This window comes from Haplochromis burtoni, unplaced genomic scaffold (genome assembly GCF_018398535.1).
Source record: "Haplochromis burtoni strain Fernald_Lab_line unplaced genomic scaffold, NCSU_Asbu1 Contig_152, whole genome shotgun sequence".
Taxonomy (NCBI): domain Eukaryota; kingdom Metazoa; phylum Chordata; class Actinopteri; order Cichliformes; family Cichlidae; genus Haplochromis; species Haplochromis burtoni.
This window is the reverse complement of record NW_024582513.1, coordinates 802,555-828,683: the sequence shown is the minus strand read 5'-3', so window position 1 is coordinate 828,683 and position 26,129 is coordinate 802,555. Positions and strand designations below refer to the sequence as shown.

At 39.5% G+C, this 26,129-nt stretch overlaps 1 protein-coding gene across 2 annotated transcripts in view; it reads left to right on the top strand.

Moving 5' to 3' along the window:
* gabra3 (gamma-aminobutyric acid type A receptor subunit alpha3) overlaps positions 1 to 26,129 on the top strand; it is a 104,167-nt gene that overhangs the window by 52,020 nt on the left and 26,018 nt on the right. For both annotated transcript variants that reach the window (XM_005931930.3, XM_005931931.3), the window contains exons 3-5: positions 4,167 to 4,288; positions 8,193 to 8,260; positions 24,767 to 24,987. In XM_005931930.3, the coding sequence (XP_005931992.1) occupies positions 4,167 to 4,288; positions 8,193 to 8,260; positions 24,767 to 24,987 (411 nt within the window). The remainder of the gene's footprint in view (positions 1 to 4,166; positions 4,289 to 8,192; positions 8,261 to 24,766; positions 24,988 to 26,129) is intronic.

The window sequence follows — 26,129 nt, the reverse complement described above, 5'->3', positions numbered from 1 at the left end:
ATATTCATAATTCACTTTTAACCATCAAAGTCCAACTTTAGAGTAGCTACACAGAATAATGCGATCAGACATCCTGGAAGTCATTAATAATTAACAGTATTTATATGCTGAGCCTATGACTAATATCAATGTTTAATAAAAGAAAGTATTTGTCAAATTTGGCATTGACACGAAACTAAGACATACAGCAGTAATTGTTTTTTTCGGGGGTCTTTTTGCTCCTATTGCAACTCCCCCCCCCCCTGAAATTCAAACATCCTGTTATGTGCAGATATAATGGCTGTTTGGTTCTTTGTGCTTCTTTTAAAATTGGATTCATGCACTTGTGTTGAGATGGTGTGAATAATGAAGGGGGTTGAGGGAGTGAAACACAGCAGCTGGCACGATTATAAAACCTCCGTGTTTCAATAAAAATGATGTCAAATACAGAGGGAATGTCCCATTTCTTTAGTCCTCATCAGTGAATTTAAACAGCTGGCGCCTACTGGAAGAGGTTACAAGAGTGTGTTTTTGTGTGTGTGTGTGTCACAGAAAGTGTGTGTGTTTCAGTTAAACATGCAGATGCTACACGCCACACATTTGCTTTGTTTTTTTTCTGAAGTGGATATTTGTGCAGCAGATGTTGCTCGAACGGTTTCTTAGCGACTAAGGGGTTCTCATTAATTTTTGAATTTCCATCGGTGCCGTCTGAGAGGCCACAGAGGCTTTTTGTTTGATATATGATTCATGTTAAGTGAGATATCACCTATTGCAGTTAAACTCTTCCCAGCCATTTCTAAAAGCTTTTTTTGTATTTTGGTGTTTTCGGTGTGTCTGAGCTACTTCAAACACACATGCCTGTCCATTTTTGATAAGTTGCGTGAATGGAAAATCCAGAATTATCCAGTATTATTTCATTCAAATATTTATGAGTACACTGTTATGCTGTCATATTTTAATATATTTTTTTGCCAGAGCATAATTATAGAGGTAGGTGCTTATTTGACAGTTGGAATATATCAAACCATGCCCTGCTCGATGGGGTTCAAGTCGTGAGCTTGGAGTTAAAAGGCTCGGTCTCAGTGGAGTGCACTCACAAGTTACGAAGCCTCAAACATCTGACATCATCTGTCTTATCACTTGCCCTCGGTTCTGGAAGTTGCATTCTCCATTTTCCATGTTCACCTTGGTGCAGAGGTGGCATTAGGTTTTGATTCTGTCATTTTGATGGACGCGGTTGTAAAAAGAAATCCATTGTAATCAGATTTTGTCTTTTTTTATATTTTTTTAATGGTAAAATGATGAGCCATACTAGAAGAGTCAATTTTGTTACAATAACTAATATACAGCATAGAAAAGAGTGTCCATTTATGAGGGCATGAAAAGAAAAGACGAACAGAAATTCCAGTTGTGTCATGTCAACAAAACGAGAAGAAAATTAATGATTTTTTTAAAATCTTGTGCAGTTACAGCAGAAATGCACAAAAACACCACTGTCGTTGTTCAAACAAAACGTGCACTTAGTGAACTCGGTGTACTTGCGCCTGCTTGGCATCAACAAGTCCATCAAGGGAGATTGCTGCAGAGGCAATTTCTTCCATTTTACATATTTCCTCTGGGTAGACAACTTTTTTGGGCCCTATTTGATTTTATTGTGAAGTCTCAACTCGTCCCTCTGCTGCCACCCTGAATGCTAAAATTACCAGCAGCATTTCAGCACAAGTTTCATAACTGAGGAAGGTTTTCACCCGGGGAAGTGATATGAACCCTCTGAAAGTTTCCGACTTTCTTGGGACTTTCTGAGCATGTGCTGTTAATACTCGGGGGTACAGCCAAACCTGTGAACCTGTCGTGGTCATACAGTTAGTCCCAGGTGCACAACTTTTGTACACAACCTCAGTGAATTTTAAATCAAACAACCAAGATGTGATTGAAGGGCATACTTTCCAGCTTTAATTTAAGGGTTTACAACAAATTAGTAACTGTTTAGTAATTGGAGCCATTTTTACTTGAGCCTCAGGCTCAAAACCAGTCGGACAATTGGCTGTAAGCTGTTTGCTGCCCAAGTGAAACCACTGGTTTCAAACAGCTCTCGAACAAGACATTTCAAAGTTCTGAAAAAAATAAACTTCTTGGACAGATAAAACCAAGATGAACTTTTCAACCAGAAGCTGTAAAACTGACAGGGCTTCACATTGTAAATGGATACTGACCCAAAGCAATCTGCAAAAACAACCCTAGAGTTTCTCAAGGCAAAGAAATGAGAAATTCTTCAGTGGCCAAGTCAGTTACCTGATCTCAGTCCAATAAAGCTTTTCTGCTGTTAAATACAAAACTGGAGGCCGAAAGAAGCACAAACAAGCAGCAACTGAAGGCAGCTGCAGTAAAGGCCTCGAGGGAGGAAACACAGCATTTGGTGATGTTCAAAATAACAGAAAACAAAGTATGGACCTAACTGTAGACATGGTATGAGACCTCAGTGGAAGATTTTACAGCACATGTTGAATGCTATGTTATTAAAGACACAAATCACTGAGTGCTGCAGGTACTTTTCTCAGTAGTGTTGTGTGAGAGTTATGTACTGGTAGAAGGCCCCCAGTGTTCTTATTTCAAAATGAGCAGCTTTCAGATTAGTTAAATACTTAAAACACACAAGAGCAACTTGTTTCTGTTTACTGTGAAGTCCAACAAACAATGTTTCAAAGAGTCAATCACAAATAATTGGAAGTGTAATTTGCAGACAGTGGAGGTGTGCCGTCTTTCGCCTCCGGCTCTTCATCTAAGAGCTCACCCCATTAAACTTCTATTACTGTCGTCCATAATTAAAACTGATCCACTGTCAAAAAAGAAAATAAAATGTTATTTCATACATGCATTTTATGCAATAACCATCTTGCTTCATTAGCTTTTCACAGTAAAAGTCACCCAACCCAAATGCTTTCCCTGTGAGGCGCCAACAATTTAACGCAGCCCCCAGTACAGTGTTAGGAAATCGATTAGTAAACAGTCAATCTTTCTCTACTAATGCAGAACATAAAAGAAAGTTAGAAGCAATAAAAAACACATTGTAAAAGAAGTGCTAACTGTGCCGCATTACATTACCTTCATAATCAATATAAATACAAAGTTCCCTGTAATATTGACAGCACAGTATCCTTTATATAAACCAGAGGGTTTTAATGTTTAATTTAACACTGAATAAAGTATAACTGGCAGAGTTTACACATTTCAACCTGCCTAATATAAACACAGCACTTTATCATTTTTTAAAGCTTTAAAAGCATTTATGCTTGGTGTATTGTACAACACGAGTGCCACTACATTAAGGAGGGAATAATCGCTAGAACACGAAGGAACCCTGATGCTTAATTGATATTTTTTATTGCCCACACATGCCCTCATAATGGCCACTTAGCTAAACTGAAGTACTTTGCCCAGATGCCTCAAAATTATGATGCGTTTTGTGTAGGAATGCCATTTTTAAGATCCTTAACTCCCCGAGCTGATAATAATTACAATTGCATACATTTAAAGAGGTGACCTTCACCCAGTAAGTGTTTTAATGGATAATGCTGTAGCTCCAGTGGACTCTTTATATTGACTTGTTATTTTAGCAGGCATTAAGCTACAGAAAGTCAAGAGAAAACACAGTTTCCCAGTTTTCTGGGATTTCCTTTGAGGATCTTTCATGGAATATACACGATTCGTTTCCTTCCTTACAGAAGTGTGAAGGGCTGCATGTGGAAGAGTGCATGTGGGCATGGAGGGGTGGTTGACGAGGATTACTTTTATATTATAGGTCAGCTCCCAGGGGGATTTTAACTTAATTAAAGATGGTACTCATTAACTCATCACTGTTCCACATATAGTAGCCTTTTCATTTCACTACAGTATTGTTATGTTGGGGATTGTGGGTCGTGTAAATTAATAACTAATGGTTGATAGCATATGATGAATTCTCTAACAAAATGCTGCTGAGTGTTTTCTTTTTGGGAAACAACTCATTACTATAAATGTATTCTTTTTCTAAAAACGGAGAGTCCACCCAGTCGAGACAGTGGGAGATACTAACAAACAGCAGGCTTTCACACTGTTGTACGCAGTGTCAGCACATCAGTGGTTTTGCTAAATCTGACAGCTTTTGTTATTCTTGAACTCCACTTTCTTTTCCTTGTTTTTCCCTGCAGGGCAGTAGTTGGACACAGAGAGCCGTTGCCTGATGACAGTAAAGACAACATCACCATTTTCACCCGAATCTTAGACAGGCTGTTGGATGGATATGACAACAGGCTCCGTCCCGGGTTGGGAGGTAAGCAGTGCTTAGTTCCTAAACAGCTGTACTGATGATGGATACACAAAAATGTTAATCACACTGTAATCCCAAATGCTGAAAATCATTAAATACATTAATTAATCTACTAACTCGTCCTGGAGGTCCTATGTCATTTCCTTCCTGTTGCGTTAATGAAATGGATTATTTTTGATTAAATTGAACTTCTTTTGCAGATTAAGTGAGATTAAGTCATTTTACTTATGTTCATACTTTTCTTTCACTGTTGTGGCTTTTTCCCATTAATATTAGTTAATATAGAGTGGGTGTGCTGGGTAAGTTCTGGATTTAAGTAGCAAATTATCATCGTGTTTTGCAGAGTGATGTTTACTGTGCAAAGACAGAACTTTGATGTAAACCTCAAGCTGTCGTCCTGATGCGTGAATCATTGCGTACAGTAGAATAAAGCGTAACAGTCGCATTTAATTTAAATATCAGGAGTTTATGTTGTTTCATTTCAGAATAGAATTACTTACATCTTCCTAAGGGAGTGGGAAAAAAGTGCTATAGTGCAAAATTTATTAACATAGTTGTGTAATAGAATATGAGTCCTGTTAAAGAAAATGTTGAAGTTGAATTATTGGCGTTTTTGTAATCAAGGGGTGTGTGAAGCATGAATCCATCTATTTAACTTGTGACTTAAATGCATGGGTTACAAGGTGTCAGATATTTATGGCTCTTTAGCCATTATTAGGGTTGGCGAAAAATAATCTTAATTACTGTATGTCTTTTGACTATGTTTAGTCAAAAGAGCAGGTCTAAGGAGCAGCATTTCTATGCTTCACTGAGGCACTTATTGATCCAACTGAACACTGTGGTTCAGTCCAGATGTATAGGAGACACATTTATTTATAAATAGAATTGATATATTTTTTTCTTTTAAAAAAAACTGTTACATAACTGATATGTGTCATGTTCTACATCTCAAACTGGTGCTTGAGGAAGTGGGTTAGGTGAGGTCGGAAGGCTAATTTGGCCCCTTATCAACACAGTCAGCAGTTGCTGCAGCAGTGCCTGACACATATTTATGAAGGTTATAAACTTCCAAGCCTGTAGCACACTCCTGTTCATCAGCACACATACTTACAGGTGCCATTGGCCCAACATGCACAGGGTGCAGGTTATTTTATATATCCTTATGCAATTTTCATGTTGCTCTTTTCTAAATGTATATATTCAAACAAACTACTGACATTTTCTTTGTGGTGTAAATATCAGATATTAGACTAGTGTAGCTGAAACTTCAATTTTCTTCTCAACTGAAGGTTTTTGGCTTCATGAAACCAAACTGACACTATGCACTGCTAGTGGACAATACGGAGCATTTTTTTTTACATCACTCTTGTGGAAAAGTGCGTTCCCTTGGGTGAACATCTTTGTTCAATCATGCCCAAATGGCAAATAAGCACACACGTCAGTGGAAATCCCACTAATTGATGCCATTTCATCCAAATATCCGTGCCCTAAAGGACAACAGCAAGCCCACATGCTCAAACGTGCTTTACCATTTCTCAGCCAGTCAGCTGGAATGTCCAATTCTGCTCTACTGCTTGATTCACATGCCATGAGCATACCTACTGGGCAACAGGCCCACCATGCTGGATGACTCGGGCTCTGTGGCAGTAACCAGGAAAAGGAACCAAACATAGGTTGTTCGTGTTATATTCCCATCTCCAAAGGCAAAACAGATGATCAGGTGTCTCTCTGTACAGAAGTGACTGCCTATAGGTTAAAGCACAATTCTATCAACACCTCTTTACTCACAGTTCTTTAGGAAAATTGTCACTAAGCAAAGCAAATTAGTAGGACTGAAGCTGAAATGATTCTGATTGGTTAAAATATGTCAGTTATTTGTATGTAAGTAGGGTGCCATATGTGTACACATTTCTAAAGTTGCTTTATGCACTGGTGTATCATAGCTTTATTACTTTTTATGAAGGCACAGAATGGGGACCTGTTTGAATTTTTCATATTTGAAATCCTCTTTGATATTTAATAGACAGGAAGGTGGTGACATTTATTATCCTCTTATTTCTTTATTCATCAAAAATATGGAATGTATAAAATATATAAATTTTAAATTTAACATTTTATGATATATTTTAAAATGTATTTTAAATGTAAAGTATTGTAAAACTATTTGACACAGGTTTAAATCTGCAGATTAGATTAGGAGCATCTGCCCTTCACACAGACCAGGCGCCGCGCTTTTGTATAGCAGGGACGCTTTAATGTCTAAAGCTGCTGCCTGCACAAGAAGAAAAGCACCAATCTTCCTCCTGCTGGCCACCCCATGCCTTCTGAAAAAACAGTCATGTGGGACCATCTCAGACAAGCAGACTGGGCAGAAACTGGAAAAATGCCATTTCATTTTATTTTCAGCAGCATCTATTAGCTCTGCCCTATGCTCCAGTGCTTTGTTGTAAACAGAAACAGGGCAAATCATTCTGTTCCCCTGCCTATGTCTTCCATGCAAACTGCTGACTTGGTGTTGTGATAATCGTGTATTTGTGAGAGCTATTTGAGTCACAGAAATGATTAATGTGGAAGTGGATCTCCTCCCTTGGGATGGAAAGGGGGGGGTCTTTGCTAAAGGATTAAAGACCTCACCTGTGGGTGGCCATTTAGATCTGGGACACAGTTAGAGCGAGGATCCATTCACTTTTGGAGAAAAGCCTCATCACTCTCTAGTCGTTGCACCACCAGGAGCAGCTATTTGTCTCGCCAGCGGCCCAAGGGCCTGCTTTACACGGTTACCCCAGAGGAGCTGATTCAGCCCACACTGAAGAGGGCAAATTTTGATCTGTCATGACTTTCATCTCATGCCCTACTTAATGCGATGTTAAAATCATTAGTGACGTGTTTGGAAACAATCCTTCCACATCGCATAATTCATATCACAATTAAAGGTCTGCACTAGCATGCCGTATAATGATCAGTGTGATCGGTGTTGCAAATTCAGGAATCATCTATAAATCATTATGACAGAAAAGCAATTATGGGGCTTTTATTGTTACATAACATGCAAGGATGCATGTCATTAAAACTGAAGAAATACATCTTCCTTAGGAATAGACACAGTAGAAAGTCTTATAGAGTTATGACAGAATCAGACTCAGTGTTTGTATGTGTGTGTAACTGCAAAACATGTGTTCATTATCTGAGTTTAAAAATGCTTAATGTTAAGCTGCTGCATATTATTCCTGAGCCAGTAGTCCTTTAAGGCTGACTAAAATCATTTTGGGTCAAAAGGGAATCTCATCTCTGAAGATACAGACTTGGGCGTGGCCCAAAGCAAATTTTATGCTTCAGTGGTCAAAAACGAGCTTGAGCCAAACAAATGGTAGTTTTACTGAATGGATAACTTTCAGAAGCATCTGTGAAGCTGCTCGCAGCAACATTTTGCCTCCGAATTGAGGTCAAGGAAGAAGGAAAAAAAACAAACAACAACTCCTGGGCCAAATCCTTAGGACTGTTATAGCCAGTGCTGTGTGTATTTTAGAAAATGTCTTATATTATTGGTGTAGCATTATGTTCTTAAACCAGCAGCCTGTGCTACAAGAACACGGATTTGATGAAATGATCCATAAAGACAGTTTGAATCCAGGTATTAAGCCGTCCAGGAGGACACAAATTCCTCCCTGAGCATGCATAAGTCTTCTGCATTTGTTTTATTTTTTTCCTTCAAATTGAGGTGTTTCTCTAACCGTTTAATACTCTAGGCTTTTTCTAAGGTAGCTTAGTTAAAATCCAACCAGCAAACTTCACTGTCATGCACACAAACAATCAGCTTAACAAAGACAGAGCTCCAGCAATGCTTTTTTTGTGTACAGACTGAGTAATGACCGTAATGTGTTCTGGTCCTCGTTGTCTCTTTCCTCAGAGAGCGTAACAGAAGTGAGGACAAACATCTATGTCACGAGTTTTGGACCCGTTTCAGACACAGACATGGTGAGTATCAGTTTCCTCAGCTTCCTCCTCACTCTGATCAGAATCATCAAACCTAAGAAGGCTTTCATCCCTTTACCTGTTACTGTTTGGCAGAGGTGCTTAGTGTGGCATTTGGATTGTGTAAGCATCTTTGCTTCAAGGTCCTTGTAGAGGATGTTGGATTTGTTGGTCTTAGCTATTCATGCATTTTTTATTATTATTATTATTAGTAGTAGTAGTAGTAGTAGTAGTAGTAGTAGTAGTAGTAATGGTTTTGTGTACATATATTTATGTTATATACTAGCAGACAACTTTCGGATGGTGCTGTTCCTTGTCAAAGTGGTCTCCCTGTAAAACACAGCCTTTAAAAGCCTCAGATGACCCTCTTTAAGCAGCGATTGCCTGAGAATTTTTATGCGTTGTCTTGAGACCCTGTACAGCATTTGACATATTTGATCATGCAGCTCTAATTGACCGCCTTGAGCTCTGGGTTTGTTTCCGAGGCTGAGCACAGAGCTGGCTTGACAGCCTGCATGACATAGCAAGATTAGTGCGTTTTTGCCAAACTTTGAGTGTTTCGGTCTCACTGGAGCTCTGCTTCACTCTGTTCTGGGGCTCTAAGCGTAGCTCCTCTACAGCAGCTTGTGTTCACACTGTCAGACTCGAACGCGAGTCGATGAGGATCTCCTGAGGATGTCATAAACTTGTGTGAAGACGGTTACAGAGGATGTTAAAGGTGAACGGCTTTACTTCCTTAATGGTATATGACAGATGTTCTTTATGTTAACTAACTCAACTGTAGAGTACAGAGACACATAAATATTCATGTTGTCATGGTTAAGTGTGCCGGGTAACAAAGACACAAATAAAATGAGTGGGTGTATATCTGTATATAATTAGATAAGTAAATGAAATATAATTAAATGAGATGAAGTAATTAAATGTCAGTATTAGTACACAAAAGAAGAGATTTGTTGGAAGAATCAGAAAATTAATTAATTAGTGAAAAGAAAAAAAGAACAAAAAGAGGAGGAGACCAGCCAACCGACGACAAAAGAGGTACCGCCATGCAAGTCAGAAATGATATTAGTCTACGTGGTTGGTGGCTTCTTTATTTTCCTATGCTATGCAATCCCTGAGTCAACACACACCTTTCTAATGGCCTAAATCAATCCAAAGTTATTGCAATCATGTGCAGTCAGCTTGCAATCTCAATACTTTAGATTCAAAGACCAGGCCTGCAACCACTTGCAGTCATTTGCTTTCTTTCAAGCAACTTTGGTGTCTCAGGATGGATAAATCTATCTCTCTATCAGTTGAATGGGGTCTGAGATTGATTCAGATGTGTTGGAAATCTGTCCACATTTATAAATTAGACAACAGTTATTTGCAAATGTTTCCAGAGTCGGGACTCAACTGTTTGGAGACCAGTTGCTACCTGTTCAGTAACTCTGCAGTCAACTGTGGTTGTTTCAGCTACTTACTTTTGATTGTCAAATGCGAAAATGTAATGCAATAACTGGGCAGGCACTGGCTTTTGGTAGTCACGAGAAAATTGCCATCCTGTTCTTATTCTACTGTGACTGAGCGATAATCCTGACTTTTAATAATTAGAAATTATTGTAACTGTAATAAATAATTTCATTATATTAGTGTTTAAAATAGGGTTGCCACTGTAGTAATCATGGTAGTTAAATGACTTCTAATCCCAAATTTGATACCTGAAAAGACTACAAATTATTTGTGTATAATGCACTTACCCATTTATATACTGTATAGTGCCGGCATAGTGATGTGTCACTAGTCAAAAAAAGGTTGTGGTCTAATGATGAAAAAACACCTTTCCACATCCAGGGGTCGGTCCAGTTGTTCTTTTTGCTGTAATTTTTTGTTTGTTTGCTTGATTTGTTCTCTTTTAAGCAACAAAATGACAATATACATGGATACATAACAAGGGCAATATATAAATCCATTCACCCATTCGCTTATCCTTTTCAGGGTCGCGGGGGGCGCTGGAGCCTATCCCAGCTGTCATAGGGCGAGACGTGGGGTACACCCTGGACAGGTCGCCAGTCTGTCGCAGGGCTAACACATAGAGACAGACAACCATTCGCACTCACATTCACACCTATGGGCAATTTTGGATTAATCAATTAACCTATCCCCACAAGCTGCATGTCTTTGGATGGTGGGAGGAAGCCGGAGTACCCAGAGGGAATCCACACAAACACGGGGAGAACATGCAAACTCCACACAGAAAGACCCCGGCCTGATGGTGGTATTGAATTCAGGACCTTCTTGCTGTTGCTGTACCGCAACAGTGCTAACCACCGTGCTGCCCTGCAATATATAAATATTCAGCATATTGATTGGATGTTCAAACAGCGGTCTTTCAACATTTATTTCAACATAATGTGAGCTACAGTGTGAACACACTGCTTATTTGACAGATGAAATGATAGTGTAGCTTCTGATCAAACACAGTTCATTTCATGAGCTATTTCTATGTCGATCTAAATAAGCATATCCATAAGTATGTGCTCTATGAGCTATGTGACTGTCATGTAAGGCTGATACAACAGCTGTGTCTTTTGTATTTTGCAAACAGTGCTGGCATCATTTCAGTACATGAACATGCTGACAAACTGTTGTAAAGAAGGAACACTCTCACATCAAAATCTTGATAAATCTTCTCTAAACGTCTTGGAAAAGCTTGAGGCTCTTTGTTAACACACTGACTTGGTTATCCATGGCTCCAGTCACACGGGCTTAGAGATCAGAGGCAACAGCCTGGCAACCACCAACTGTTACAGGAATATTCCCCTGCCAGTTGCTGGAGATTGCAGGCAGACATTGTGATATCGATCGCTAATACCCTCAGTTTCACTGAGACCATTCAGGTGCCCCCTGTCAACAACCGATCGCTAGGGAAAAATGTGCATTCCCTGGCCAATTGATGAGTTGTTGCTGAAGGTTGCCAAGTGACAGAGGGTTTTGCACCAAAAACCTCCTTGCCGTTTCCTTGGTTGCTAGCAGTTTGCCACAGTTGTCTTTAGTTTGCATGGAAGACTCATCTGCAAACTCTTGTTTATTAACCACAGAGCAAAAGTGAACATTCATAAAGTGCAGATCTGCTGACAACTCTGTATCTTTCAAACAAAAACTCTAGGCCCATAACTTTTCAATGATCATCAAATTCACATGTAAAATACTGCATTTCCATATGGGACTCGTTCTTTGCATTTTTTTTCTCAACATATCGCAGGCCTTTTGATACACCTGCACTCACAGCCACCTTTTCACACATGCCACATTCCAGCTGCCACAGAACACATCTGTCCCACTGTACACAGCCTGCTCCAAATCCAGTGGCAGGCAGTAACTAGCTCGTGAACATAACATTAAGCAATAAAGCAGACACTTGGCTCATGTGTTGGCAGACACCAAATAAAGTGCTAGAAGAGTTTCCTGGGATCAATGTTCACTATATGGACACAAATAAAACAAAATAAGAGGAAATTTTTATATGTGAATAAGTACCCGTATGCTAACAACTGTGCCATGTCAACTAAAAGTTAATGACATATCAATGTTCCTCCTACAACTAGCCTAAAAAAAGTGATTACTCATTTAATGTTTGCATGTGACACTTGGTGAGTATGATTATTAATATGAGAAAGACAGCAGTTTCCCTGCTTTGAGAGAAGGGCTCTGTTGCATTAGTACAGAAGACAGTGCTTTCTCTTTTTCAGGACATGTCACCTTTGGGGTCTCTCAGAGCTCAGTTCTAGATCCAGTCTTTTATTCTCTTCACATGCTCCACTTGGCAGTTGCATGAATCAACAGAAAACACCACAGGACACAGAAGCCCACTTGTGGTAATGCTTTGGTCAGAGCTGCAGTTAGCTAGGTCAGTGCTGGTTCACACACGCTGGCACCTTTGTCTTGCTGTCAGTGTATGTGGAGTAGCAGCCTGGGAAACACAGCATCAACATATTATTATTATTATTTTAATTTCTTCATTGTCTTGTCAGTTTTAGGTCATTACCCAAGAAGGACTCATCTTGGCCCCAGGCTACACTGGGTTTTCTTGCTCCATGAAAGCTGCATAACGGCTCCAAGTACTTCCTTTCAAGATTTTCCACAGCCTAGTCTGAAAAGATGATCAGGCTTAAGCCGTCAAAAGGCATCCCACAATGGAACTGACGTCGAAAGTCAAGTGTCTGAATATCTGCATTGCAAATGTGTTTATAGGACATCTTTTGCATATGTAGTGCCGACGCTCTTTTTGTTCCTCTCGCTTGCTTGCATCTTGTCTGTACCAGTGAACTGCTTAAAGTGTTGTGTTTGCATTGTTGTGCATACATTGCAAGGGTCCAGTTCAGATAGCAACTTTATGGAGATTAACATCTCTTTTTTTTTTTATACTCCAGTAATCTCCTCCTACACTATCTACTAAATTCTGTCTTCAAAGGTATTGTGTAGCATTGCATGAATCAAATGTTGGTCATAGATCAGCACTCTGAGCTTTTTCGGTTCCTTTAAGCAGAGGAAGAAATAACACAAGACAAGAGAAACTGCTGTACAAGGAAAATATGTGAATAGTAGGCTGGGTTAAAATCCCCATTGTGCATTTTAATAAGGAGTTGTCTGAAATTGGTGCCTGTCTCCACATCGACGGGTGCCTTCTAGGACAAGTGAAGTTGGCGTAGTTTTTCTTTCAAATTTAGAAAATTAGTGCTGTCTTATATATAATCCTATAGGGTGGGTTATTTTATGGTTGTATATTTGAGCTTTGAAGACACTCGTCAGAGCCGACGGTGGCATCTCTAGAGTAGGTTGAGGTCGCGGGATCGTGTTTTCTGGATGATGAGTTTTCAGGCTAACAAGCTGAATGAGCGTGGAGCAGGACAGCCTCTTAGTAGGGCATTGCAGTAAACAGTACTGGGGAACCAAAAGCCTGAACCATTTTTCTAGGTCAGTTAAAAAAGAGGAAACGGCTAATCTTGGAGGTATTTCAGAGGTGGAGAGAAGCTTTTTGAGGTATTCCCTTGATGTGTTCACACAAGAGAGTTTTGTTTTGTCTACAGCTAACCGCAGTTTAACTGATTACTTTGAGGCAGCTGCAGAGTCACTGAAACAAAAAGGCAAACCAGCTCTATAAGATATCTTTTGAATTAGCCATTAAAGTATCTTATCGTGCAACGCTGTCTCCTAAAAAAAAGCGTTCTCATACTAGACCTCATTCTTATGTGTATAAGGGGAAACAAACAATTTCAAGAAGAACAATATCACCAAACAAAGTCTCATGAAATCAGATCAGGCAATAGGTTGATGTGGGATCATGAAAAAACAAACACTATACTTGTAGAGATATTTCTCTCCAAACTGTTACAAGAAATTCACAGTCAGAGCACACTCAATGACCTCTTAATCTTATCTTCTGCTGTATACATCCAACTACCGATCTCCGTAACATCAAGAGTCCTAGAAATGTCTGCTCGCCCTGGGGCCACACATTTAGACGTCACTTGTACCCCTTTCCGCCACATCTACCTTTAGTGTCCCATACTGGAAGAAGAGGAACGCTCACATCTGCGTATTCATCGTGCTTGATTCAAATATTAGGCCAGTAGCAGGGCACTTTGTACAGTTATGTCTGACTAAGAGAAGATTTCTGCACTTTGTCACACTAAGACACAGAATGTAGGTTACGATCTTGATACTGATCTCTAGTAAGTAGGTTGGTGTGTTTCTCTATCCCGAGCTCCCCCTTTCTCACTCGATCCGGTGGATTTTTTTCTGTCTTTCGTTTGTGTCTTTCTCCTGCCCTTTCGCTAAGTCAATGGAGTCACGTCGTATCCACATGCATGCTGTGTCACAGCACATGTACCTGTTTCATGGTGGGATTTGACAGGCCTTTGCTGATGAAATGGGAAGCGATTTAGGCTGTCACATGCACTGTGCTGAGGCTCGGTTTGACAAAGACGGCAGTGATGGCCCGATCTCACCAGGGCTGCAAAATTTTCTGGGGATAAAAATTACTGGGTTATGTGAAAAAATGACAGCCTATATTTGTATGTTTACAATTCAGAAAAAATTTGCTCCAAAAACAAACCCCCTACAAGTTAAAATTCTGGAGAGAACAGATGAATCTTTGTGCTGCTAAAATTTGAAGGTTAACTCCTGGAATCTGTATCAATCATGTTGTCCTTATTCAAGGACTTGCTAACCCAGTTATGCCATTTTTAGAGAATAAACCAAATTTAAATTGGTCATCACCACCACCTTTTATAAAAAAAAAAGTGAAAAAAAACCCCTTTACTCTGAAAATAGGGCTTTTTTCCACTCACTGTACAGGTCATTGTATTCCCCAGTGTCGCGGCATGATTCATGTGTCGGACAGGAACAACTTGAAAGCAGAACAGGAAGACTTTTTTGCAACCTAAAAGCCTATATTTTTCTTCTAATAGCAGCCAGAAGTAAGAAGGCTGTAACATCCTTCATGGGGATGGGAAGTGATAAGAATTTAGCTATTCCAGTTCCATTATCGATATCACTTATTCATTCAATTGCTTATCGGTTCTCACTGGGTTTTCGTTGGCCTCGATGTCACCACACACCATCGCTACGAAGCATATCCAAGACATTACATTCGTGCAACTTGATAGCATGCTGTGTGGTCAAATCTTTGTGAATGTTGGAGGTATTTCACCTTTTTGTTGTGATCAGCATTAGAGTCATTACTCCAAAAAAGTAATGTATTACAAATATGCCACAGAACAGAAGTCTTTAAAGTAATACTCCCAGAATAAAGTTTTCTCTATAAAATGTGGCTAGAGATCTATACACCGAGACAAATCATTATCTGAATGAGGCTACACATATGATCTCTCTCCTCGTATTTAGGTATGAACACAAAGCAAAGACAAAAACCAGTACAAAGAGACTTTAAAGTGATCGCCACAGCGATTCACCTTAGAAACATGAATAGGTAGAAACACAGGCTAGAGTCTGACTGCTTATCAGTTTGATACCTGTTGAGGTTTAGGGTCTGCCTGCTGGGCGGGGGTTGGCTCAACTAACGTCACTTTGGGTTCTTGGCTAGCTTAGCGTTAGCATGATGTCTGTGCAGATGCTTGCAAAGAGCCAAAGTTGTGTTAGCCGCATAGTGCAATTGTCCCCGATGCACTTTGCACCATAACACTCTTGTTTTTTTGTCCAGTAAAAATAAAAGTAATGTCCATGTTCACGCTGTAGACTGCAACTCTATAGTCGTCCTTCAGCACACAAACTGAAATCAGCTGATTGTAGCGCAAGTGAAAGTGGAAGAGATAAGCAGGATCGATAGGCTAGCAGACTACCAATTCCAAGGAACTGAACTACTAACTTGAAACCCCATGATTCCCATCCCTAATCCTAATCCCTTAGCAAGTAAATAGCAGTGGCGGCTTGCGTTTTTTTGATTACAAGCAAAACTGTTGTATGGCTTCTATGCTTTTGAGTCTTGCAGCTGCAGCCATCTTCTCTTTTTTTAAGGGAAATCTAATGTTAAATACTGGAAAAGTTATAAGGAGCTCATTGTATTGTTTGAAATTGCAGTGAGCCGATAGCACAGGCTTCAGATAGCTCTAAATGTCCTGTTCTCATACATTCAGACAGACCCAGAGTATCAAAATTTACTGCCTTGAGGCAGATACTTTCCCAAAGTGCTGAAAGTGCCCAAAGTGACAGTGAACACAGCTCAAGGACGGAGATGAGTTGGCACCGGATAGTGAAGGTAGTATCCCTGAGATGTCCAACCATTCTGACACAGAATCTGCCTATGGAACCAGAGCAACGCTTCACCAACGCAGCCCAGAGCAAAGCCACAAACAAGTCATACTTTATGCAATTGATTTTTAAAACATAAATACACGCAAGATGTGAACTTGACCAGTGAAACCTTACTCGAGCTTGTAGGCAGTTATTCCATATTTCTAGATATTTCAGTAATCTAAATATTTTGAATGTTTCTGCACAAAATAGGTTAAATCTGCAGAAAAAAATCTTTGTTTGCACTTATAAAGGATGAGAAAACTGTATTCTGGTCATTTAAAATACCAGAATACTGCAATGCATTACTGATTCAAACATACCTCAGGTTTTAAAAATGAAATATTATTAGTATTACAACAAGTAGCATTAGATTCTGTAATTAAATGTAAATGTGTTCATATAGATTTACATTTAAGTGCTTGGTTGCTTGAGGGTTAAATAGAGGAAAGCTAATCAGCTTCTTTCAAACAGGATGAATTAAGGGACTGCACCAAAGGGCAGTGTAAGATAAATACAGACTAGAACTCAAGGGAAGTTCAAGGATAAAAAAAAACATCCATGTTAAAGTAGTACAGCAGAGCCACTATAAATCTAATATAGCAGATCTACTATAATGGTATTCAGTTTTTATACATATGCCACACATCAGTTTACATATATTCCATAGTGTGTCCTGGGGGTGGGCGATAGAAACGATATATGATAGAAACGATATAAATCGTATATCTAAATTTGGCCAACGATAGAGATTTTGACTATATCGCTCTATCGCGATAGCGCATGTTGATGATGTCATCAAGCTGCGCCTGTTTTGGTCGAAAGCATCGCAGCGGTTACAACCATTATCATCTGCAAATTATGGCGGGTGACAGTCATAGCAAAGAGATTAATCACTCTTGAAATATGGGGAAAGCCAAAAACTGCGCTTCCTCCACTTCCGTAACATTGATTCATTAATGTTGAATTCTCTCGCAGCTGTTCTATTCCCATATTGTTGCAGTATATCAATAACTAACCTCGTATTGTGGATGAATAATCTCAGTTGTTCTCCTGACTGAAGTTTGGCCCGTGTATAGCATCCTGCTATGCGATTGCATTTGTCCCTGACCACCAGAATCCCTCACGTTAACTTTTATTGAGTGGAAAAAAAGTTGGCGTTCATCCTCCAGCTTCACTGTGCTAAAGTTATGCTATAGCTGTGTCGCTAGCAATCATGTAGCACAACATTATATACCAGGTAGTCCAACTTCAGTAACCCTGCAAACGCCACTGCTGTTTAGTTTTCTGTCTTCATTTATGTTGGAAGTGGTAGCAGAGCTGTACGTTTTAATTATTTTCAAAAAATCTCTCGTTCAGAACATGGTATGAAATGTTTAGGTGTAAACTAGCGAGCTAACTTCCTGTAACTTCTAAAACTTAATTGTCACACCCGACAAAGCAGCAACGCTGATGATTTAATTAAAGATGAAAGAATTTAGACCGTTTTTTAACTCTCAGTGTTCGTTTGACTTTGGGACCTGAAATGGACGGAGTTTTGGACCCAGATTACTCCGCGAAGCTCCTCACTACGGCAGCCGTAATGCTCTGACAATCCATCAAGCAGTGCGGCTTACCAAAGTTGTACTAAAACATTTTTTAACAGATTTCTGCACGCCAAAATCGGTTCAAGGTCAGTAAGCACAACCAGAATTCATACATAAGGCACACTCTCGATTTTTGAGAAAATTAAAGGATTTTAATTGTGCCTTATAGTGCAGAAAAAATACGTTATACAGAAGAAAAGAATATATCGTGATATATATCGTTACCGCACATGGTTCAAATTATATCGCGATATGAATTTTAGGCCATATCGCCCAGCCCTAGTGTGTCCTTTGTTCTGGCTGCCCCTCCCTGAGCTGGGTTCTGCCGGAGGTTTCTTCCTTTTAAAAAGGAGTTTTTCCTTCCCACTGTGGCCAAGTGCTTGCTCAGAGCGACAGATGTCTGGTTGTTGGGATTTTCCTCTGATATTGTAGGGTCTTTACCTTACAATATAAAGCACTTCAAGGCAACTGTTGTTGTGATTTGGTGATATATAAATTGAATTGAATTGAATATGTTCCATCTAAATCACGTGATTTCCATTGGACACAAGATGGAAACCCTGATCTCTCATAAATCTTTCTTGCATTTTCTACTGCGGACTGTGAAAACACTGTCAGGGGACACTACGTATGCATTTTTTTAACATGCATGCATGGATTTATTCTATTTTTGTAGTAGTGATGATGGATAAACCAAAATTTCCTTTCTAAATGTAATTCATTCATGTTTGCATCACTGCATGCAGCTCCAAACAGTCATAATTTGCTAATGAGTCCCATTTCCATATTGCTTTTATGTGATTACTGCTACATACTTGACTTTATATTCGTGGAACAAAATGTTCCTATTTGAAGTGTGATGCAGTGAAGTGCTAAAACATGTTTACGGCTCAGAGCTGCAGAAGCTTGTGAGCTCTGACAATAATTGGAGTTGGTATGGGATTCACAGCTCAATGCAAGTCTCATGCAGGTTCTACTCTCAGCAGGGAAAGGTGAACAGCAAACAAGAATCCAAGTGAGACAGAATAATTGGCAAGGGGAGAGAGAAAGGCGAAATTGTAATTATTAATCAAGCCTCTGACTGATCGACACGATGCCCACAGAAGAGAAGAATTGGGCCCAAAAGCTGTGTTAATTCTGTATCATTACCACACCAGCGAACCAGTATCTTATCTCTGGGCTGCTGTGCACTGTCAAAAACAAGACATGATGACATATTGTGTACCACGCATAGCATTTCTGCACAGTAAATTGGGGAAACGGCGCTTGTGCACAATATGCTATCTTGTCAGAGGCACTAAATCAAACCTGTCAAACCAGTCTGCTAATCTAAAGAAAAAATGTCTCCAGTTGTAGCCACGAATAACAGTAGCATGGGTTACCGAGTGGAAATTTCCTGGCATAAACGGCTTGTTCAGGTTGCTTTGGCTAAAAACTGATTTCGTTTGATAAAAAGAACTCATTGAAACGAAAAAAAAAGAAAAGAAACATTTTGAAACAAAGCCGTAGTGACATTATCACAAGAGGATGTAATAATTAAATGTTTAGAATTTAATGAACTCATTAATTTATGATAAAAGGCTGCATTAATATTCTATCAGATATTAGACACAACCTTCCTGCCATTACCAGAGATCCAGACACTCGATCTTGTTTTTTAACATCTAGACTCATTTAGCCCAGTCCCGTGTACATCCTACCTCAACAACTGTTCATATTTTCCTAATTTCCTTTCATTCCATAATTCACTAATGTGAATTATTTTTTTTACTGCAGTGGCGAGCCCTTCAGTATCTACTGAAATTTCTCAGCCATTAAACCCAACTTGAAAACATTAGAGACCCATTTAGTTGTGGCATGTGAGAGAGTGGCAGAGATTTGGTTTTACCTAATTCATTTTAGTTCATTTGGTTCTGCAGTACCCAAGGCAGAAAAAACATGAACACAAATATGCTCGATTTTATTAAGAATTGTTCCCATAATGCACTGTGTTCTTTATACGCAACAAATAAAATGAAACCTTATCTGATTTCCCCAGTAAACCTTCTCACAAGATGGTGAAACAGACATAACCCCAGCTGTGCCCTTTGAAGCTTTCACTTCATGAAATTTCTTTTTTTTTACGGTCTTAGAGGGGTGCAGTCAGGCAGTTTAGGAGGAATTTAATTTACATCTAAGCCCATTAAAAGAGGACATTTATTATCAAACATCTGCAGCTGGTGATAAATCTGTTGATGATATAGTGAGAAAAAAATCAAATGGAAACTGTTTGTACTTACACATCTAACTCAAAAGTCATTATTAGCATTTATTTGGAGTCATCGCTGTGTTTATCAGATCAAAGTCCAGATTTTCTCGCCGTTTAGCCACATTGTGGTCCTTTCACAACATGTGAGAAAAATGTCTGTCTAATCTATCTGTCCATCCCAGCTCGTTGCTATCTTTGGTGAGCAGCGAGGGTACAGAGGCTTCATCAAAGCTCCGTAGCTGAAAATTGCTGCTTCTCGAAACAACTAAGGGCTTGAAAGATAATTTGTGACTTTGTAACTGTGACTGAATCCTTTCATAAAATACACTCACTGGCCACTTTTTTGGGTCCACCTGTCCAACTTCTCTTTAATGCAAATATAATTAGCCATTCACATGGCAGTAAGAGTGCATTTAGGCATGTAAACATGGTCAAGATGACTTTTGGAAGTTCAAACCAAGCATCTGAATGGGGAGGAAACAGTATTTAAGTGACTTTGAATGTGACATGGTCGTTGGTGCCATATGGGCTAAACTAAAAATTTCAGAAACTGATGATGTGCTACAATTTTCCCACATATACTGTCTATAGGGTTTACAGAAAATGGTCTGAAAAAGAGAAAATATCCATTAAGTGTCAGTTCTCTGTGCAAAAACACCTTGCTAATTCGAGAGGTCAGAGGAGAATGGTTGTTTTAGCTGATATGGAGGCAAAATTAACTCAAATAACTAGTCTTTACAACCAAGGTATGCAGAAGCTAATATGTTACAGCAACAGAAGACCACACCAGTTGCCACTTGTGTATACTAAGAACAGGAAACTATATTTGCGAGTCTCACCAAAATTGGGCAATAGAAGATTTGAAAAGCATGACGAGTCCTGATTTTTTCTGATGAGTCTGAGTCTTGTGACATTCAGTTAGAATTTGGTATAAACAGCAAGAAAGCATGGATCCATCTTGCCTTGTATCAATGATTCAGGCTGTCGGTGATGTAATGTTGTGTGGAACATTTTCCTGCCATCTTTTGGGTGTTTAGTACCAAATCAGCATCATTTGAGTATTGGTGTTGTCCGTTCCTTTATAACCACATTGACAAAGGTGCATTATCCCAGCAGGATAACCCACCATATGACAAAGCTCAAATCATCTTAGATTGGTTTCTTCAACGCGATATTATTAAGTTTATTTTACTTAAATGACCATCAGATATATATCCAGTAGTACCTGTGGGATTTAGTGGAACAAGAGATTCATATCATGGGTTGCAAACATGCAGCTGGCACATCTGCAGCCACAATCTCTGAGGAATGTTTCTATCACCTTGTGGATTTATGGCATGAAGAAATAAGGCAATTCTGAAAGAAAAGGGGCATTCAGTGAAGTGGCCAGTGAGCTCATCTTAGTTTACTTTAGTCTTGGTTTAATTGTTATTCTAATATTGATTATAGCAGTCATTTACGGTATTTTGTTGTGAAGTACCTTTCTTTAGTTCTTTTTCACATTAAGTAATGACTATAATAAGGGTAGCCTTAGATAATTACTTTCTATAGTAATTAAACTGTAACTTCACCCCACTGCTAAATTACAAAAGAACAACAGTCCAAGACTGCACACCCACACAAAGGCTGACTATTCCCTCCACATCATGCCTGAACTGAGTTCCTGCTTCCAGAAGTATGTCATCAAGAGAATGTCTCCCATTTTTTCCTGTGTTGCTGCGGTAATTAATCCTACTGAAAATTCATGAACCCAAATTTCAGTCAACTCCAAAAGTAACAGTTTCATGCAGATTGCTTTAGAATTTTTTAATAGATCTGCTCGCAAACAGTGGGCTAAAAATTGGTTGTTGCGGAAAACTACATCTCTATCAATTAGAGTTGTTGCTATACCCCCAATAATGTCAAAAGCAGGGACATTTTTTATTGTTTAGTCAATGCGAGACCAAGAGAGGAGTAAAATGAGTCAAGGAGCCCATCCTGCCAGCTGCTACCTTTGCCAAGTCATCTAAAAGTCTAGGTTAGGGTTAATGTCTAGGGTTAATGTACAGTGATGCTTCTACAGACATCAGAAGTCCAAGTTTAAACTATAGCTCCAAACATCACTCCTGTGAATCGGGAGCCTTGAGGATTAATTGAAAATGAGCGCTGTTTCACAGACCTGCCACTGAAGGATGGGCAGCTGAAGAAAGTGGACCGCCCACCTCTGATTTGTCCTAAGCTGTTGACTTTATGTCAGCACTAGCTTTACAAGGTGACCCTTCATCTGCTCATTTTCAAAACTGAATATCCAACTAGGATTCCAGGGAAATAGATTCAGTCTCAGCTGATAGTGAACAGATTAGAGTACACCCTGTACAGGTCAGCAGTCCTTCACAGGTTATATATACATGTCCACAATACATAACATTTAAAGGCACCTTTTTGTTTTAAGGTGAGCTTATCCATCCTGTTGAGGAATTTTCAACCCATAAAATGCAAATCTTTACATTTTTTTTTATCAGAGCCCAATCAAATGATTTAATTTACAGCTCAGCATGCTCCACAAATTTTCTTGTAGTCTAGATCCCATTGCCACTTTTATGATGTCATTGGTTTTTTAACTGCAGCAATAAACATACATCCTTAGCAAATATGTTTTTACAGTTATGGAATTTGTACTTATTTGTGGGCTGTCTGGGTAAAAAAAAGACAGAGCATCTGCACCTTTCACTTTGAATCCATCCAGGGCACATCAATCACCCCAAATATCCATCTTTCTAGTAAAGGCAAGATGCCAGCAATCTTGTAAAAATGGTCTGTGTATTATGTGAAGACAAATAATGAATGCAGTTGCAATACTTGTGTCATGTGTTTAAAGGGGTTCTTTAAATTAGAGTTGTTTGCCATAGTTAATCTATTCATGATTCTGACTGCTGTAAAAAAAGATATTTGACAGCCACTGTTGGGTAGACGCTCCGCTCTGTCTCCTCTGTCAAGGAGAAATCAATCACTCAGTCCCTGGAGGAACACCAGCTGGCATCTGAATGGTTTGTGCCATTTGGCCTTGTGGAGATTGACTATACTTTTCCTCACTTCTGTCTTTCAGTCTTCAAATTAATTCCCCATGTTTACAGAAGGTTCTGTCCAAAAGAAACAAACAAATGATGGCTTCACCCCAGCTGGGCCAAGCTCACTATTGTCAGTTTACATCACTGCATGTTTTACACTAATTGAGGCCTGATTTGGCATCTCATAAAGACGTGATTAACATGCATAACAAAAGGATAACCTTGGCGATGGGGATTTAAATGTTTTACTAGGGTTCCCTTTTTGTATGCCAAGATAGAGCAAACTTTCTTAGACTGTGCAGGAAAGTTTTTGTTAAAGATGCACAGGACAGAACAATAAATCAGTGTCATGGTTGCCCTACTGTCCACATGTGTTTGGTCATTAGTCTTTTTTGTGACCTGGAGAGTCCTTTGATGACAGCACTGAGAACTTAATGCATGAAGGAATCAGTCTGACATAATTAATGGGAAAAACAGTTAACGATTTACTTTTTGAACTCTTTAGTAGGTGATTGTGGCTCAAGAGTTGGGCGTTCGTCTTGTAATCGGAAGGTTGCCGGTTCGAGCCCCGGCTCCGACAGTCTCTCGTTGTGTCCTTGTGCAAGACACTTCACCCGTTACCTACTGGTGGTGGTCAGAGGGCCCGGTGGCGCCAGTGTCCGGCAGCCTCGCCTCTGTCAGTGCGCCCCAGGGTGGCTGTGGCTACACTGAAGCTTGCTATCACCAGTGTGTGAATGTGTGTGTGAATGGGTGGATGATTGTGTATAGTGTAAAGCGATTTGGGGTCCTAAGGACCAAGTAAAGCGCTATACAAATACAGACCATTTACCATTTTAAAAAAAGAAAGAACCAGAGACTGCAGTTAATTAATAAATGGGGCAAAGATGAAATAAAGTGATTGAGGGTTGCACACGTTAGTTACATTCTGGCTTTTATCAGTCTGTGAAGCTCTCTGTGGGCTTTATTTAGAGCACTGCTGTGAGGACAGATGCGATGTAATTATTGTATAGCATTGCAAGTTTGCAGGCCTTTAGGAGGTCAATCGCATCAATTAACAGACGTCCATCCTGTGCTGTTTAGAGGAGACCTGTTGCTGTGTTGAATGGAAGCTGCACACCCTCTCCCACTGAGCATGAAGGGATCCTGTTGTTAAAACCAATGGGAAATGACTTAATCAAGGTGTCACTCAGGGGGGCAGCCAGTTACAGTTCACAGTACCTGAGCTGTTTCAGCGAACAAGCAAAAAGCTCCAAAATGGCTAGCAACACGTGGACCGTGCCTTTGTTGCGCACTGTTGTGGCATAGCTTCCCCACATCTCACTCTGTTCAAGCTTCAGCTCTCTGTCTGCAAAGCCGCTGTACACAGCTGGCGAGGAAAAGCAGTTGCTAGGACACCAAGACCCATTGAATGAATAATGTGAAATAAATTCATTTTGAACAGCTACTTTCCGCATTTGTTTTAGTTTGTTTGGTCTTTCGTGTGTTGGTGACGATGCAGAAATACTGTGTCGCACATTAATAAAACATGAAACAGATGTTCTACAAGCTTTCTCGCTGAGGCTCCAACACCTTAAGTGTGAGAGAAACACAACATTGTTAACGGAGCAGTAATCGTGTCACACAAAAAAGGAAATGCACTTTGACTCATTAAAGCAGGAAAAGCAAAAGTGGAACTAAAAGAACAAAAAAGGTGGCTCAACTTAACATCATGTAGCCTTTTTTGTGTATGCTTTCACAAATAAGAGCATCGTAAGGCTTGAATGAGAGCCATGTTCCCAGTTTTGTGAATTGTTGCCTTGCTAACTATTTCTTCAAACTCTCTTCCCATTAGGAGTACACCATCGATGTCTTCTTTCGCCAGAGTTGGAGGGATGAGCGGCTGAAGTTCGATGGGCCCATGCAGGTTTTACCCCTCAACAACCTCCTGGCCAGTAAGATCTGGACTCCTGATACTTTTTTCCACAACGGAAAGAAATCTGTAGCCCACAACATGACAACTCCTAACAAACTGCTACGACTAGTCGACAACGGCACGCTTCTATACACAATGAGGTGAGCCTTTTTTGTGGTGATTCGGAGGTCAACACCATCACTTGAAAAAAAAATCTGCAGGTACTGTTTAGTAGATATATTAACCGTCTTAATTTGGCATGAGAGCATCCTTATTTTGACATTCCTAAAAGAAAAAAGAAAGCATAATAAAAGATTTCACCCACTGGCACTCAGCACTTTTTACAGCCAGAAGTTCTCCATATGTATGAAAGGGTGACTCGCTTCCTTATAAGCTTATGCTAGGAAGCTTGGGATACAGTTGACTGTGACAGCATTCCTGTCCTATCATTAAGCCTCAAATACACTATCCGGTCGTTAAGTGATGACATGACGAATCCTACTTCCGGGCCTAAAGTAGTAATATGGCTTTTGTGTTGTTAACATGTTTAATGTTTTGTATTTTCTTCTATTTAATCTCAAAAAGCTCCTAAAACAGTCAGTAATCACTGTTGACCTCCCTCGGCTTTTATTACCACTAATCATTTATTTAAGCTCAGTTTTTAAAACCTTAGGATGTAACTACAGCTCAGCACTCATGTTAACTTTTATCGAGTGGAAAAAAAGTTAGCTTGTTTATATTATACTAACATAACTGTGTCGCTAGCGGTCATGTAGCACATCATTAGCTACAGCTAGCCAAACTTCAGTAACCCTACAAACGTCACTGCTGTTTAGTTTTCTTTCTTCATTTATGTTTGAAGTGATAACAGAGCTGTACGTTTTAATTTGTTTCCAAAACCACGCAGTCAGGACATGCTATATTGTATTTCGACGGAAGCTAGCAAGCTAACTTCCTGCTAACTTCTAACTCCGTTAAATGTCATAAATTCCGTTTTCATGGATGCCAGGATGTTAAACTCAATTGTTACACCTGGTAGAGCACACTTTATTAAAGATGAAAGACTTTAGACAGTTTTTCAACTCTCAGTAATGCCATAGTGATCGTTTGATATATGGACCTGCAGCGGAGTTTAGGCCCAGACACGGCTAGTGACGTCAGACTTAACGACTGGATAATTTTTATTATTAGTAGTAATAGTAGTAGTAGTATTATACACTACCAGTAAAAACTTTTAGAACACCCCAATTTTTCTAATTTTTGACTCATCAAAGTAGCCACCTTTGACAGATATAACAGCTGA